Here is a 17479-nt window from a genome sequence, read left to right on the forward strand (position 1 = left end):
TTTATTAAAACTCCTTCCACTCTCTCCTTCTCCCAGGTGCTGAACCTCAGCTTGTCCAACAAGGCTTTATTAAAACTCCTTCCACTCTCTCCTCCTCCCAGGTGCTCAACCTTTTCCTAGCCTTGCTGCTGAGCTCATTCAGCTCGGACAACCTCTCGGCGCCCGACGACGATGGCGAGATGAACAACCTACAGATTGCCATTGGCCGCATCAAATGCGGCATGGGCTGGCTCCGAAGCCAGGTTGGGCACTTGATTTTAAACAGCTATTCATTGTTTAATTACATTTTCATTCTCTACTTTTTTTTGACTATTTAGCGTAGACAATTACATAGATTCAAAATAAGATACAGCATGAAATGTAGTATGGGCTACGAGTAAAAATGAAACAACATATACTGTATCAACCAAACAAACAAATTAATCACAAAACCCCCAAAAATAACATGCAAAAAAAAAGTGAATCTTCTAAACGCAGTTCATTACTTCGTTGCAGATCTGCGACTTCTTCAATGGCAACTTCAAGCGGCGGCGGCAGAAGAGCAAAGAAGCCGAGGCCATGCTGAAGCTCAAGAGGCTGAGCCACAGTGCTCCGCTTGGCGAGGTGGGCAACGGGACAGTGGTGGCGGTGGCGGGAGGGATTGGACGCCACGGGGAGAAGATTATGGTCCCGGAGGTGGACGACAGCTACATGACCAACCCCAACCTGACCATCAGCGTGCCCATCGCTCCTGGCGAGTCGGACGTGGAGTTCCCCGAGGACGAGGATGAGGAGGAAGAGGGAGAGAGCGAGAGCTCAGAGGAGGAGGCAGAGGAGGAGGAGAGCAAGCAGGTAGGATGGGAGTTTGGGTTGGTGGAAGTGAAGGGAACCGATATGGAAGTCTATATCGATATCAGTCACATTTTTGTGATACAAGCCATTAATGGGCCACAGTAATATATCAGATATTGTTATCTCCAAACATTAAATCAAATAAAATAAAATTTTATTAGTCACATACACGTGTTCAGCAGATGATATTGCAGGTGTATTGAAATGCTTGTGTTTCTAGCTCCAATAGTGCAGTAATATCTAACATGTAATATCTAACAATTCCACAACAATAGACACAATACACACAAATCTAAAGTAACGGAATGGAATTAAAAATATTTGGGCGAGCAATGTCAGAGCGGCAAAGACTAAGATACAGTAGAATGGGATATAATACAGTATATACATATGAGATGAGTAATGCAAAACATGTAAACATTATTGACAAATGTTCCATTATTAAAGTGGCCAGTGATTTCAAGACTATATATATATATAGGGCAGCAGCCTCTAATGTGCTAATGATGGCTATTTAACAATCTGATGGCCTTGAGATAGAAGATGTTTTTCAGTTTCTCGGGTGGTTGTTGTCCTTGATGATCTTGTTGGCCTTCCTGTGACATCGGGTGCTGTCGGTGCCCTGGAGGGCAGGTAGTTTGCCCCCAGTGATGCGTTGGGCAGACCACACCACCCTCTGGAGAGCCCTGCGGTTGTGGGCGGTGCAGTTGCCGTACCAGGTGGTGAAACAGCCCGACAGGATGCTTTCAATTGTGCATCTGTAAAAGTTTGTGAGAGTTTTAGGTGTCAAGACAATTTTTGCCTTCTTCACCACAGTCTATGTAGGTGGACCATTTCAGTTTGTCAGTGATGTGTATGCCGAGTAACATGAAGCTTTCCACCTTCTCCACTGCGGTTCCGTCGATGTGGATAGGGGGGTGCTCTCTCTGCTGTTTCTTGAAGTCCACGATCAGCTCCTTTATTTTGTTGATGTTGGGTGAGAGATTACTTTCCTGGCACCACACTCCCAGGGCCCTCACCTCCTCCCTGTAGGCTGTCTCGTCATTGTTGGTAATCAGGCCTACTACTGTTGTGTCGTCTGCAAACTTGATGATTGAGTTGGAGGCATGCATGGCCAAGCAGTCATGGGTGAACAGGGAGTACAGCAGGGGGCTGAGCACGCATCCTTGTGGGGCCCCAGTGTTGAGGATCAGTGAATTGGAGGTGTTGTTTCCTACCTTCACCACCTGCGTCTGGCCAGTCAAGAAGTACAGGACCCAGTTGCACAGGACGGGGTTCAGGCCCAGGGTCTCGAGCTTAATGATGAGCTTGGAGGGTACTATGGTGTTGAATGCTGAGCTGATAGTCATTTAGTTCAGGTACTTTTGCTTTTTGGGTCCAGGAACAATAGTGGACATTTTGAAGCATGTGGGGAGAGCAGACTGGGATAGGGAAAGATTGAATATGTCCGTAAACACTCCAGCCAACTGGTCTGCGCATGCTTTCAAGGACGCGGCAAGGGATACCGTCTAGGCCGGCAGCCTTGCGAGGGTTAACACGCTTAAATGTTTTACTCACGTTGGCCACGGAGAAGGAGAGCCCACAGTCCTTGGTAGCGGCCCGCGTCGGTGGCAATGTGTTATCCTCAAAGAGGGCGAAGAAAGTGTTTTGCTTGTTCGGAAGCAAGACGTCGGTGTCCGCGACAGAGGAAATAACTAACCCATCTGGACAAGAGGAATACCTGTGTGAGAATGCTGTTCATCGACTATAGCTCGGCATTTAACACCATAGTACCCTCCAAGCTCGTCATCAAGCTCGAGACCCTGGGTCTCGACCCCGCCCTGTGCAACTGGGTACTGGACTTCCTGATGGGCCCCCCCAGGTGGTGAGGGTAGGCAACAACATCTCCACCCCGCTGATCCTCAACAATGGGGCCCCACAAGGGTGCGTTCTGAGCCCTCTCATGTACTCTCTGTTCACCCACGACTGCGTGGCCACACACGCCTCCAACTCAATCATCAAGTTTGCGGACGACACAACAGTAGTAGGCTTGAACCTCACTCTCAACGTCAACAAAACTAAGGAGATGATTGTGGACTTCAGGAAACAGCAGAGGGAACACCCCCATATCCACATCGATGGAACATTAGTGGAGAGGGTAGTAAGTTTTAAGTTCCTCGGCATACACATCACAGACAAACTGAATTGGTCCACTCACACAGACAGCATCGTGAAGAAGGCGCAGCAGCGCCTCTTCAACCTCAGGAGGCTGAAGAAATTCGGCTTGTCACCAAAAGCACTCACAAACTTCTACAGATGCACAATCGAGAGCATCCTGGCGGGCTGTATCACCGCCTGGTACGGCAACTGCTCCGCCCACAACCGTAAGGCTCTCCAGAGGGTAGTGAGGTCTGCACAACGCATCACCGGGGGCAAACTACCTGCCCTCCAGGACACCTACACCACCCGATGTTACAGGAAGGCCATAAAGATCCTCAAGGACAAAAACCACCCGAGCCACTGCCTGTTCACCCCGCGATCATCCAGAAGGTGAGGTCAGTACAGGTGCATCAAAGCTGGGACCGAGAGACTAAAAAACAGCTTCTATCTCAAGGCCATCAGACTGTTAAACAGCAACCACTAACATTGAGTGTCTGCTGCCAACACACTGACACAACTCCAGCCACTTTAATAATGGGAATTGTTGGGAAATGATGTAAAATATATCACTAGCCACTTTAAACAATGCTACCTAATATAATGTTTACATACCCTACATTATTCATCTCATATGTATACGTATATACTGTACTCTATATCATCTACTGCATCCTTATGTAATACATGTATCACTAGCTACTTTAACTATGCCACTTTGTTTACATACTCTTCTCATATCTATATACTGTACTCGATACCATCTACTGTATCTTGCCTATTCTGCTCTGTACCATCACTCATTCATATATCTTTATGTACATATTCTTTATCCCCTTACACTGTGTATAAGAAATTTGTTTTGGAATTGTTAGTTAGATTACTTGTTGGTTATTACTGCATTGTCGGAACTAGAAGCACAAGCATTTCGCTACACTCGCATTAACATCTGCTAACCATGTGTATGTGACAAATAACATTTGATTTGATTTGAACTACACTGGTTGTATTCTGCCATATTCCCAGTCACCTTGCCTTGATTAAATGCGATGGTTTGTGCTTTCAGTTTTGCGCGAATGCTGGCATCTATCCATGGTTTCTGGTTAGGGTAGGTTTTAATAGTTACAGTGGGTACAACATCTCCTATACAATTCCTGGTAAACTCAGTCACCGGATCAGTGTATTCGTCAATGTTATTCTCGGAGGCTACCCAAAACATATCCCAGTCCTTGTAATCAAAACAATCTTGAAGCGTGGATTCCGATTGGTCAGACCAGCGTTGAATAGTCCTTAGCACGGGTACCTCGTGTTTGAGTTTCTGCCTATAGGAAGGGAGTAGGAAAATGGAGTCGTTACATCATAGAGGCTAATATTTTCTACTTTAATTAGTGATTGACTTCATACGGCAGACTGCTGCTTGGTACGGAAATATGACAGAGTTGGTCTTGTCTCACTGTAGGCATTGCCATGTGTGCTTGTCTCCCTCATGTTAGAACTGTAATGTTTATTGTGTCTACTAAATGTGGGTCAGATGTATGTATGAGTTCTTCTAGTCTTCTGGTCCACCCTCTCTTTTCTCTCCTCTCTCTCTCCCCCGTCATCTTTTTCTCTCTTTCTCTCTCTGGCCTGTGAGTTTGCTTAGCCGTCCAATGACTGACAGTTGAGCAGACAGGAAAGAGAGCCCTTATCTCCCTCTCTCTTTTTGTCTCACCCTCTACTCTCCACGCTCCACCCTCCTCTCCCTCTCATTCCATCCCTCTCCCTCCATCTGACGTGAGCCGCTCCAAGCCCACGCACAAAGGCTATTTTCATGCCCTGTTTTGTTTTCTCACTTCCTCCAGAGCAATTTGGCCCTGAGCGGACACTTCCCAAAATGGATGCCCTGTCCAATTTTACACCTTGTAAAGATTTATACTAGTATTTCTGTAGTTGTGTACTTCTGCCATTTGGTAACAATGGCCCAGTATATTGCCGCCCAATATTGCCGCCCAATCAGGAATATGGAATAAGATCCTTGAGGGAAAGTGCATTTTGTTGCCTGCATTTGTCTTTCACCTAACTGTCTCTTTGTCTGCATCCATTAAAATGGGTTGAATTGAACTGAGCGAGATTGTGGCCCATTACCGTGTTGTCTGGGGGTTAGGGTTAGTTTCAAAGATTAATTTATGTTGATAAGGAGACGTGACATGAGCTAGGCTTCTTGAATAAATATAAAACTTTGTTAAAGTTGAAAAGGTTGGGAGCTGGGAGAAGGAGAGCGGGCTTGGCACACCACTAGCGTATACTACTTGGTTTGCAAACGTTTATGGAACATTTTGCAAATGTTTTAGGAAACATGATACAGCATTCTCAAGATGTATGGAACAGGTTGTTAATATATATACATTACCGTTCAAACGTTTCTGGTCACTTAGAAATGTCCTTGTTTTTGAAAGAAAAGCAATTTTTTTGTCCAATAAAATAACATTAAATCAGAAATACTGTGTAGACATTGTTAATATTGTAAATGACTATTGTAGCTGGAAACGGCTGATCTTTAATGGAATATCTACATAGGCCCATTATCAGCAATCATCACTCCTGTGTTCCAATGGCACGTTGTGTTAGCTAATCCAAGTTAATCATTTTAAAAGGCTATTTGATCATTGGGAAAACCATTATGCAATTATGATAGCACAGCTAATAACTGTTGTGCTGATTTAAAGAAGCAATACAACTGGCCTTCTTTAGACTAGTTGAGTATCTGGAGCATCAGCATTTGTGGGTTCAGGCTCAAATTGTCCAGAAACAATTGGCACAGTCAACTTAGTGTATGTGAACTTCTGACACTGAATGATAAGTGAAATAATCTGGCTGTAAAGAATTGTTGGAAAAATTACTTGTGTCATGCACAAAGTATATATCCTAACCAACTTGCCAAAACTATAGTTTGTTAACAAGACATTTGTGGAGTGGTTGAAAAACGAGTTTTAATGAGAGAGAGAGGGGGGGGGGAGATATGTTTACATCTGTTTTCTCTTCCGTTCTCTGCCTCCATTTGTCTCTCTCGCTCTCCCTCCGTCCCTCTAAACAGAGCTGACTTATCTGTGTCAGTTTGTCTCTTTGCACACCTGTGCTCCAATTAGTTTTAAGAGAGCGGTCACGTCTTGCCCACCCGCTTTAATCTTACTATGCACCTGTCCTCTCACCGTCCCTTGTTCTCTCTTTCTCTCTTTTATCCCTTCACTCACTCCATCTCTGTACACCTGCCTGTCTACCCACTCACTCTGTTTTATCTTTATCCCTACACCTGTCCCTGACTCCTCCCTCCCCCTCTCTCCCTCTCCCTCTCCCTCTCCCTCTCCCTCTCCCTCTCCCTCTCCCTCTCCCTCACTCTGGCTCTGGCTCTCACTCTCTTGCTCTCTTGCTCTCTTGCTCTCTTGCTCTCTCTCTCTCCCTCTCCCTCGCTCTCTCGCTCTCTCGCTCTCTCGCTCTCTCACTCTCTCGCTCTCTCCCTCTCTCTCTCTCTCTTGCTCTTGCTCTCTTTTAAGAGAACCTGTTATATGCATGTCACCCATGGAGGCTGTATCAGGTTTGCTGTAGCTCACTGTGTAGATAATCAGGAAGTACACGCAGGGTTCCCTAGCCAGTCTCCCGTACAGAGCAGTCATCTGCATCTATCCAGCTAACCGTGGCCTCAGATGCATACCTGTCGCTATCCTTTATTAGGAAAAGGGCAGCGAGAGAACATTGCCCTGAAACATTAGTTAGCACCTAAAAGATAATTAGAACAATTCAAAACATTGGAAACCAGGCAACAGTTAACATGTTGTCCCATACAAATGATTGGGCCAATTTCAGTTATCATGTGTGACCACAGATTATCCATTATATTGACCAGATACTCAAGTGGCCACTCTGACAATGCTAGCAGTACTAGCTGTGCCATTAGAGATTCTGGGTTAGAGTCCAGGCTCTGTTGCAGCCAGCCGCACAATTGGCCCAGCGTCGTCCAGGTTTGGCCGGCAGGAATGTCCTTGTACCATCTCGCACTAGTGACTCCTGTAGCGGGCCAGGCGCAGTGCACGGTATTTCCTCCAACACCTTGGTGCGTCCGGGTTAAGTGGGCATTGTGTCAAGAAGCAGTGTGGCTTGGTTGGGTTGTGTTTCGGAGTTGCAGCGATGAGACAAGACTGTAACTACCAATTGGATACCATAAATTTGGAGAGAAAACAGGGTAAAAAATAAATAATAATACAAATAAAAAATGAGAAAATGGAAGGCAGTTAGCCTGAACCAGTCTCTTTAACTAACAACCCCCCTGTACTCCATATAATGTGCCAAAGAGACTGGCCTTTCTGCCATCTTCAAACATGAACATTCTATCATTAATGAGCTTGAGGAGAACAGAGGATTTGATCTTAATTCGATCACCTTCATTGCTATCATCCAATTGGAACTCTCTTTTTTCTCTCCACAGAACACTGTTGGTATCCTCTTGCTAAACAACTTTTCATCTGGGATGGCAGGTAGCCTAGTGGTTAGAACATTGGGCCAGTAACCAAACTGTTGTTAGTTCAAATCCCTGAAACCTGTCGTTTTGCCCCTGAACAAGGCAGTTAACCCACTGTTCCTTCAGCCGTCATTGTAAATAAGAATTTGTTCTTAACTGACTTGCCTGGTTAGATAAAGAATAAAATAAAATTGCTAGCTCAGATATACATTCTCAAAGTAAATACATACTTCAATTCCAACCACAAAATTTCTTAGTTTTGATTTCAAGCCTCAAAATACAAAAACATGTTTTATTGTAACATACAATGCATAGGCGGAGTGAATGTAGTAGTTTTACAGGGTCAGCCAAAGTAGTACAGATCCCCTGGCGCAAGGGTTGTGTCCAACGCTCTAACCGTCAGGCTACCGTACCTGTCACCACAGGCTACATGCCACCACTTGTCTAGCTAAGAGTTCATGTTTGTTTTTGACTTTCTTATGAATTCAAATTCCATTTTCGAGTCTGCACATGTTGTCATGGAAAATATTAATGTTATTTCCAACAACCAATAAGGAACTCTTACCCTAAATCCAGTGCATATTTAACGTTGAGATTGCCGAAATGCCAGTCTCTTTGGCAATGACCAGGATCGAGTGGCAAGGAATGGAATGTTAGTTAAAGAGACTGGTACTCAGACTGAGGGGGTTCAATTCATTTAGCCCGGGCACCCATGTAGAAGTGTTTTGCACCGGCTTAATGACAGTCGGGAGAGGGCACAACAAAGCCTATTCCCCCTCAGGAAACTAAAAAGATTTGGCAAGGATCCTGAGATCCTCAAAAGGTTCTACAGCTGCAACATCGAGAGCATCCTGACTGGGTGCATCACTGCCTGGTATGGCAACTGTTCAGCCTCTGACCGCAAGGCACTACAGAGGGTAGTGCGTATGGTCCAGTACATCACTGGGGCTAAGCTGCCTGCCATCCAGAACCTCTACACCAGGCAGAGTCAGAGGAAGGCCCAAAATATTGTCAAAGACCCCAGCCACCTCAGTCATAGACTGTTCTCTCTACTACCGCATGGCAAGCGGTACCGGAGTGCCAAGTCTAGGACAAAAAGGCTTCTCAACAGTTTTTAGCCCCAAGCCATAAGACTCCTGAACAGGTAATTAAATGGCTACCTGGACTATTTGCATTATGTGCCTCCCCCAACCCATCTTTTTACGCTGCTGCTACTCTCTGTTTATCATGTATGCATAGTCACTTTAACTATACATTCATGTACATACTACCTCAGTTTTGCCGACCAACCAGTGCTCCCGCACATTGGCTAACCGGGCTATCTGCATTGTGTCCCACCACCCGCCACCCACTGTCATTTTACTGTTTTAATTTCTTTACCTACCTATTGTTCACCTAATACCTTTTTTGCACTATTGGTTAGAGCCTGTTTTTGGACGATGTACCATTCTGCCTTGTTGAAAACATGCCCGAGTTGTGCAGATTAATGTTACATTTGAGAAGGGCGCACTTCCCTCCGCGCTTTCGCCCGATGACGTAACGTTCAACTGGGCCAGCATAACATAGCATTAGTATACTAGTAACAACTTAAGTATTACAAAAATGATATTTGATCAAATAAGCCACATGTTACAAATAGGCCATTCAAAGTTTTCTTAAACAAATTCAACTCTCTCATTGACCTCCATACAAACACACAACAACAACAAAATGCCACTTGCTGGAGAAGACAAATTTTGGGCCCAGTTATCCCTCTCACTTCACCTCATCCTCTCTGGTTTGACTCACAAATGTCAGTTACTGTATTTACTATAGCTTCCACCGTGTCATTTTATAAATGTCGGATCTCTATGGCAAGATGCATCATTCACCCAAGTTTTGTCAAAATCAGGCTAGTTCTGTCTGAGATATTGCGTGTGACTAACATACAAACAAATGGACAGACGAACAGATAAACAGACGGAGACCGATCCACAGTTCCCTTCTCGATTTCATGGTAGAGGACAATTAATAGTTACAGTAGGTTAGCAGCAGGCAAACAGCGTCTCCGCTCTTGTTTTTACTATGAAGAGACTATGCAGCCGAGGCAGACACGGGCTCGTCCCTTTCACAACACCTCAACGTCAAAGTATGGCTGGGAGGGTGTGATAGAAAAAAGCAGCACCCTGCATTAGCTCGCACCCGGGACAAATCTCCCATATGAGCTGTAATGCCACAGCCAGCTGAAAGACTGGGGAAATTTAGATGGGATTGTTTCACCTCTGACGTCCACCTTACCTCTTCTTCAGTCAACGGTCTGTCTGTCTGATTCATCACTACAGGGGCCAAGGCCCGGACCACTATTTACACTTCGGAGGGAAGGGTGTGTGTGCATGTGTGTGTGTTTGTGGAGCCTGGAACCCTAGCTGCTGTTGACCATTCCTCACACCATTGTGCCATTGAGCCCTTGTACATCATAAGCATAGCTTTCTAACTGTAAAGTCTTACTCCTTCGCTAATGACTTGATATTGTTTTAGCGGGAGGCTTATGTTGATTATCCCACTAACAGGGTTATTGTGCAAGGCTAATCTTGCTCAGATGAGCGTGGAGCTTAACATAGAGAGACCATGCTCATGTTACCGAGTGACACATCCTGCCGGTGTGTTTATAGTTCCCTTCTCCTAGATAGTATACCTCAGCATACTCCACAACATGTGATTGTTATGATACAGAAACTAATTTGAAAGACAATTTGGAAATGGTCATTTCCTTACAAGATAATTATGGGATTTGCATGTTATTGGAAATTCACAGTTGAGTCATTCAGCACTTTCTGAAAGTAATATTCTAGCATGAAGCTACTGTACTGTATGTATTGCGATGCTTGCATTCTAAGTGTCTTAATAGTATGAATAAGAACATCTCGGGCAGCAAAGTGAAGTTGTGGGATTTGGAGAAGAGCAGGAATTGATCGGTGGGAGACACCAGGCAGCTGGTGGGAAGGCTCAGAGGCTCGGGTTCTCCAGGGACCAACGGTTGTGTAACGGCACACAGCTGTGTCCGAGCGCCGCACAACGCAACCACGACAACGCTGCCACGGCAACAACTGGGTACATCTCAGATCCCAGAGGCTCTGAGACTGATGAGGAAATGGGATACATGATTTATCATTTATTGACGGAAAACATGCTTGAAATTGTTTTGGCAGGGATTTTTCTCGTAGCATATCAATGGCTCTAATGTAATGTCTAAATAAGGGTGAAAGCCAAGCTTCTTAGAGAAATGGGTATTTAGGCTTTTCCTCCAACCCTGCTGTAACACACCTGATTCAGCTTATCAGCTAATCAAGATTCTGGTAAACAGCTAATTAAAACCAGAATCAGGTATAGGCTTTTTCAGACATCTCCTTAATGTTTATGTTCTATAAAACATACACCTCCGTCTTCGACTCACCAGGTCAAGGATGGTGACACATTACGTTTGGAGTTTCTCATCATGGTCTTTGCAACCCCTTGCAACCCCTTGAATAACTAAATCTCTTAATATCTGCCACTACACCAATAACTCCTGATCCTTAACCTAGGGTGACCACCTTTAAAATACACAAACGAGGGACAACAGGATGATTTTGCGGGACATTCGCAGCAAAATCTAACATTGTTGTCCTCAAATATCACAAAAAATCCCTGCAAAATCCTGGAGGGACTAGTTATACTTTCAAGGGAGTCCTTCTTCGTAGAGAGAGAGTGTGTGTGTGTGTGTGTGTGTGTGTGTGTGTGTGTGTGTGTGTGTGTGTGTGTGTGTGTGTGTGTGTGTGTGTGTGTGTGTGTGTGTGTGTGTGTGTGTGTGTGTGTGTGTGTGTGTGTGTGTGTGTGTGTGTGTGTGTGTGTGTGTGTGTGTGTGTGTGTGTGTGTGTGTGTGTGTGTGTGTGTGTGCAACACTGCTTAGTGCACAATTCTCTCTCCAGAGGGGCTATTTATAGGTATGTTATGTGGGGGACAATGCACCTGGTATTTGTGATAGTTTCAAGTTTTATTTGTCACATGCACAAATATACTGGAATGCTTAACTTGCAAGTATTCAATATTAAAATAGTATGACAAAAACAACATAAAAATAAGATATAAGAGAGAGAACTAGAATATCATAAGAATGTAAGCTATGTACAGGGTCAGTGCCAGTAGCAAATGTACAATGTGCAGGGATGTACATGTAGGCAGGGATTTGGAGAAAGTGACTGGTAGCACGATAAACAATAATAACGATAATGATAATAATGATAATGCTAATAATAAAAATTATATTAATGATAATAATGACTGACAATAATAATGATAATAATAAAAATGATAAGATAATAATAATAATAATAATAATGACAATAATGATAATGCTAATAATAAACAATGATAATAATGATAATGTCAATAATAATGATAATAATAATAAATGATAATGATAATGATAATGATAAAAACAAAATTATAATACAAATTATAATACAAATGATGATAATAATACTTATTATAATAATAATAGTAATAGTAAACAGTATGTCAGAACTATAAGTGTTGGGTGGGTATGTGATTGGTGTGTGTGTGTATGTAGGTGTATTTGTCTATTGGGACCATGGGCGTAGTGTACAACCAGTGTCATTGGTTCAGCTATACCAGACATACCAATTCCCCTGTCACCCCCTAAGCTGAGCACGATGGGCCTGTAAAACACAAAGGCTCATGGGATGCCCGCTCGACAGGCGGAGCAGTAATGGACATCGGATGATGTGTGACATGGGTATGGTATAACCAGTAAAACTCAACAGATGACATGAGATGACATAAAAGGTTTATCTGTGTATCTAGATAATAATCATGAAGTTGACCAGCTTCATAATCATGAAGTTGACCAGGACAATGACTGTATTGGTTTTAGGTTGATGTCGTTGTTCTCGTCGGGCATTTGTGGGTTTATTGACAGTGGTAATAGAATACTGATCCTCTAAAGCCAAGAGAATGTAAAAGTGAAATTGGAGTAAAGGTTGTTTGTTGAAGGGCCCCCTCGCTGTATTGTCTGCAGAGAATGGCTGTATGACTGTATTGGTGATGAACAGTTGAGAGGATCTACTGTACTGTTAAGTAATCCCTCTCTCTCTGAGCTGTGCTCTCCAATGGCATATTATTAAGCAGGGTTACTGAATGATAGCATTCTTGAGGTTGGAGGGAATGCATAGAGAATTCCAAAATTCCAAATTACTTTAGAGAAAAGATTAATAAAGGTATGGATTGACCTTCACTTTAGCCCACTTTACAAGTATGAAAACATCAGTCATACTTCTGTTTTGGGGTGCACCAACCCTTTAAATGCCACATGGCCATGGACATGAAGAATATGCATTAAATAATGATTTAACATTGAGGGTTCATTATGCCTAAAGCTGACTTTTGTCACCCTGGAACTTCCTCTACCCACACTTTACTCTGTGTTTATGCCTGACTGTCTCCTTGACTCTGGTGTTGTCACCTCACCTGCAGCACAGACACTACAGTTACCCTGGAAACAGTCCACAGTGTCCCCGTGCAAATATTTAGTTCAAAAGTGGATGCAGCATTTTTCCATGTCCAAGGTAACAAAAGTATATCATAGAAAATATATAGATATACACTGACTATACAAAACATTAGGGGAGTTGGTGTCGGGACTGTGCCCCTGAGGGGGCTGGGTGGTGAGAGGGGAGTCGGTGTCGGGACAGTGACCCTGAGGGGGCTGGGTGGTGAGAGGGGAGTCGGTGTCGGGACAGTGACCCTGAGGGTGGTGTGTGTGTGTGTGTGCGTGTGCTTGCGTGCGTGTGTGGGTGTTCATACGGACACGCACATATGGAGCTCATAGCAATATGAGCCCCACCATGACAGGACCCGAAGTGTGATCACGTGTTAGTCTGCAGGGCGTCAACAACAGGAAGGAAGAGCTAGAGCCAGAAACCAGACAATCATCCTGATTACATACACCCGACGATTATTACATAACAGACACACAATGTCAAATGGATGACATATTATTAAGCAGGGTTACTGAAGTGTGTCTTCAAGTAGCTTGGCAATGTATTTCCTTAGTGCTTACTGTAAAAGGTGAATATTGTAACCTTTAGCTTTACACAGTATACAGTATGTGTGGAGAAACAAATATCACACTGAATACTCATCTAAAGAGTTTCAGGAGCTTGCCTGTATTCTGTCTAAATATCCAGCCGACTACACCTCTGCTGTCTATCATGCTATAATATCAGTCCAGATCGCTGATAGCTTGATTTGATTTTGCCAGATTAGATTGAAACTAACGCTGCAGATTATAGCTTTCCAAGCAAAAGATTAAGATGTGCTGTAAGTTACAATATGGTAAATGCCACAAAGGTAATACCAGGTTAGGTTCTATATGAGACTTTGTGCCCAGGCTTTATATGCACCAGAACAGAAGTAGTTATTACTGGGAGAATTATAACCTTCTGAATGTTTCTCATAAATGGAGAAAAAGACTGAATGACTCTCTCCATATCTACCAGATCCCCTTCTCTTGTCAATAAATCACCAATATAGCAATACACCAGTCATCAATCACCTGATAATAACTATTTTCATCTAGCATGGCTCTGATTGGTTGTTATCCTCAGGTGAAGGATGACATCAGCCTATCCGAGGGCAGCACAGTGGATCTGAGGAAGCCAGGGGAGGAAGAGGATGAGTATTCAGAGATGGCCGAAGAGACCATGGATCCTGACAACTGCTTCCCTGATGGTAAGTTTATTTGACTTTATTGTTACGTTACTGTCAGGTGAGTCCCAGTGAGATTGTGTTGCTAAGCGGTGGGTTTAGATCCCACTTCTGACGCCAAATGTCGGTAAGGAGACAGGACACCATTATGTTTGCTTCAGAACATCTTTACTCAAATAAAACGGAATGTGTTGTACTGTATTACATCATGCTTCAAAGAAATTCATTGTATTTTTAAGGGAGTGGCACCAAGAGGTAGCAGCATGAAAAAGCATACAGCTTACAATTTACATGCACTAGTAATGTATTACTAGTGATACATGTGACCAAGAAAATACAAGTATAAGCAAGCACATTTAAGGAATATTATTTAATGTAATGTTTGGAGAGAAAAAAAACAAGATGTGCAACTTGACCTGACAATCTGTTTATTTTGTATGTGGAAATCAAAACAGAGACAGAAACACGTGAAACAGGTTGAATTAATATGTTTCTATCAAATTTCAAATTTGTATAATAAAGTGCCATGATGGTGGGCATAACGTTGCAATCCAGCCTAAATATTTGTATATTTTTAACAGCTTACATTAGTAGAGGGTTTGACTCACTCTCACTGCAAGCCTGAATCTAAACATTTACACTGGGCTACCCCAAACAGTTGGCTTTCGGCTTCAAGTGGAGGCCATTTGATATAAAACATTAAACAATTAAGTGACATTTGAACGGGTAATGGCGCATTAAATTGAATGTCCTGTGTCAGCAGAGATTTGAAAAGGCGTCTCAGACACTAAATGGACTCTGGTTAATTTGATGATGACTGACTACCTGAATTAAATTTGGTCGCAACTAATCAACTCCCTCAGACGGTCTGAGGTAACTTAGACCAATCACGTGATGTCTCCGAGACAATCATGGTAAATGACTGAGTGTACATTGAAACAGTCAGCAGTAGCTGAGTGTACATTGAAAGGGTCAGCGTTGTTGGGGGTTGTTCTAAAAAAGATTTTGACATGTTCATGTTAGAGCGTGAAGATCATTACTGAAGGTCTTGTGAACGTTGACACATATTTTGAACCAAGATTTGATTAGGGGATCACGCTCTTTAATGATGCATCCATTTTTACACACCTATTGACTAGTTGTGGTGGGAAGTCATTTAGTTCTTAGTGTTTTTAGGTTTGTGTTTAAAGGTGTTTCCTGAATGCCGACACTGATAGGTTTTTACTGAATACAGTCTGACTTGTGTATGGGGTATCATATTACTATATGTACATGTTCATTTGACTACACAGGGAGCACAGTATCCATAGAAACAACCATTGCACCATAACTCCTTTAATAATGTGGACTACAATAGAGGCTGAAACCTTCTATCCCTTTCAGTGTAATACCTCATAACGCTAGTAAACACAGGGGAGTGGGTTGTAGGTAGTCTTACACAGGGGCTTTATATAAGGTGACTTAATAATATACAAAATGCAAGCTGTATCACGTTTCAGGAGAAGACCCAGATGCAGACAGTGTCGAAGTAACAAACGTTTATTACTAGAACAGGGGACAGGCAAAACGACAGGTCAAGGGCAAACAGAGGTCAGTAATCCAGATCAGAGTCCAAAAAGTACAAAATGGCAGGCAGTCTCGGGGTCAGGGCAGGCAGAGGTCAGTAACCCAGGGTGGTGTGACAAGGTACAGAACGGCAGGCAGGCTCAGGGTCAGGGCGGGCCGAATGGTCAAAACTGGGAAAACTAGAAAACAGGAACTAGAAACAGACAGGAGCAGAGGGGAAAACGCTGGTAGGCTCACGAACAAAACAAACTGGCAACAGACAGAGAACACAGGTATAAATACACTGGGGATAATAGGGAAGATAGGTGACACCTCTAGGGGGGTGGAGACAAGCACAAAGATAGGTGAAACAGATCAGGGTGTGACAAGCCTAATGGTTTGGGTACATCACCATGGAAATCCATTTGTGTTCCTTGGACGCAACCAGGACTCTGATTAGGGCTGTGGCGGTCATGAAATTTCGTCCGCCGATGATTGTCAAGCAAATAACTGTCGGTCTCACGGTAATTGACTGTTAATTAACATAAACACATCTAGCATCTCGTGACTTCCACACAATAAATCCATTACTTATTTTAGACAGGTCTAAAGAAGGATGATATGAAGAAAATGTAGTCTATTTCAGAAGAACAGAATAGCATACTCTGAGCTGTCCTTATTTTATATTATTTTATAGTATGAAGAAAACAATTGAACTAAACTGAATAAATAAAATAAATATAAAGATTTTCTCCAAATGATTTGAGGGCGAGCGCACTGTGTTGAGTGGTTAACAAGGAAATAGGTACTCCTATATGCTTAATTTAGAGTTATTAATCTAACTTTAGTTGTTCTACAAACGTTGGGCTATATGTTTAGATTTTTTCATACATTGTAAGGCTGCAAAATTAAACTCTAATGATGATTTTTTTTAAAGTTGCTTGAAAGGCATGAGCTCAACTTTGTTTTTTTGCACAGGCTGTACACACTCCAATAGTCTCTCATTCACAATTTGACAAGCACTTGATAATGCCTTGAATTTCACAGCGGCATCCCCTTTGTGGCCATAATGCACCCTAAACAAATCCATGCTTTTGCGGCTGGAGTGCTGCATTGTGCCCTTCTCCCTGAGCGTGCTGCGCAATCCGAAGTGTCTCTCACTCACACAGCTCTCCATCACGTGATCGGGTCTTTCTCACAGGCTATTGGAGGAACTGTCCACATTTACTTTTCGTCAGCCAACAAGATGAGTAGGTCTAACGACCAGCAAAAGCACTAGCCTATGTCAATCTACTATCCCCCATAGTACAAAAGTTGACCTATTCTGTGTGATAAATAAATATCCCAAACCGATCCCAAATTAATACAACCAATAGCATCAAAACAATGTTTTTATGCTATGTGGCTGACGCAACACATCAGAACGTTTAGCTTAGAATGTTATTATGCATGTAATGCTTTTATTATAAAGGTGCATTTTTATGGTAAAAAATATCTTCCCCAAGTCACAAAAAAAGGCTGTTTCTTATGCTGGGCATCATTCACAAGTGATAATGTATAAGTGATAAGCTAATATTGTCACCCATCAGACTATCCTTGATTTAATTTGTCTTTACATACACTAAATAATATATGTGTGACATTTTTTATGATTTAGAATGGACCAATATCATGCAGCTGTATCGAAACAGGGGCAGCATAAAAAAATACATGTCATCTATTCACTTAATA

At 42.9% G+C, this 17479-nt stretch overlaps 1 protein-coding gene across 1 annotated transcript in view; it reads left to right on the forward strand.

The window, feature by feature from the left end:
• The window catches only part of scn5lab (sodium channel, voltage gated, type V-like, alpha b), a 279945-nt gene that overhangs the window by 232988 nt on the left and 29478 nt on the right, over positions 1 to 17479 (forward strand). The window contains exons 16-18 of the mRNA XM_064941469.1: positions 102 to 242; positions 496 to 831; positions 14104 to 14227. Of these exons, the coding sequence (XP_064797541.1) occupies positions 102 to 242; positions 496 to 831; positions 14104 to 14227 (601 nt within the window). The remainder of the gene's footprint in view (positions 1 to 101; positions 243 to 495; positions 832 to 14103; positions 14228 to 17479) is intronic.

The sequence above is a fragment of the Oncorhynchus masou genome, chromosome 28 (genome assembly GCF_036934945.1).
Source record: "Oncorhynchus masou masou isolate Uvic2021 chromosome 28, UVic_Omas_1.1, whole genome shotgun sequence".
In the NCBI taxonomy this organism is placed as follows: Eukaryota; Metazoa; Chordata; class Actinopteri; order Salmoniformes; family Salmonidae; genus Oncorhynchus; species Oncorhynchus masou.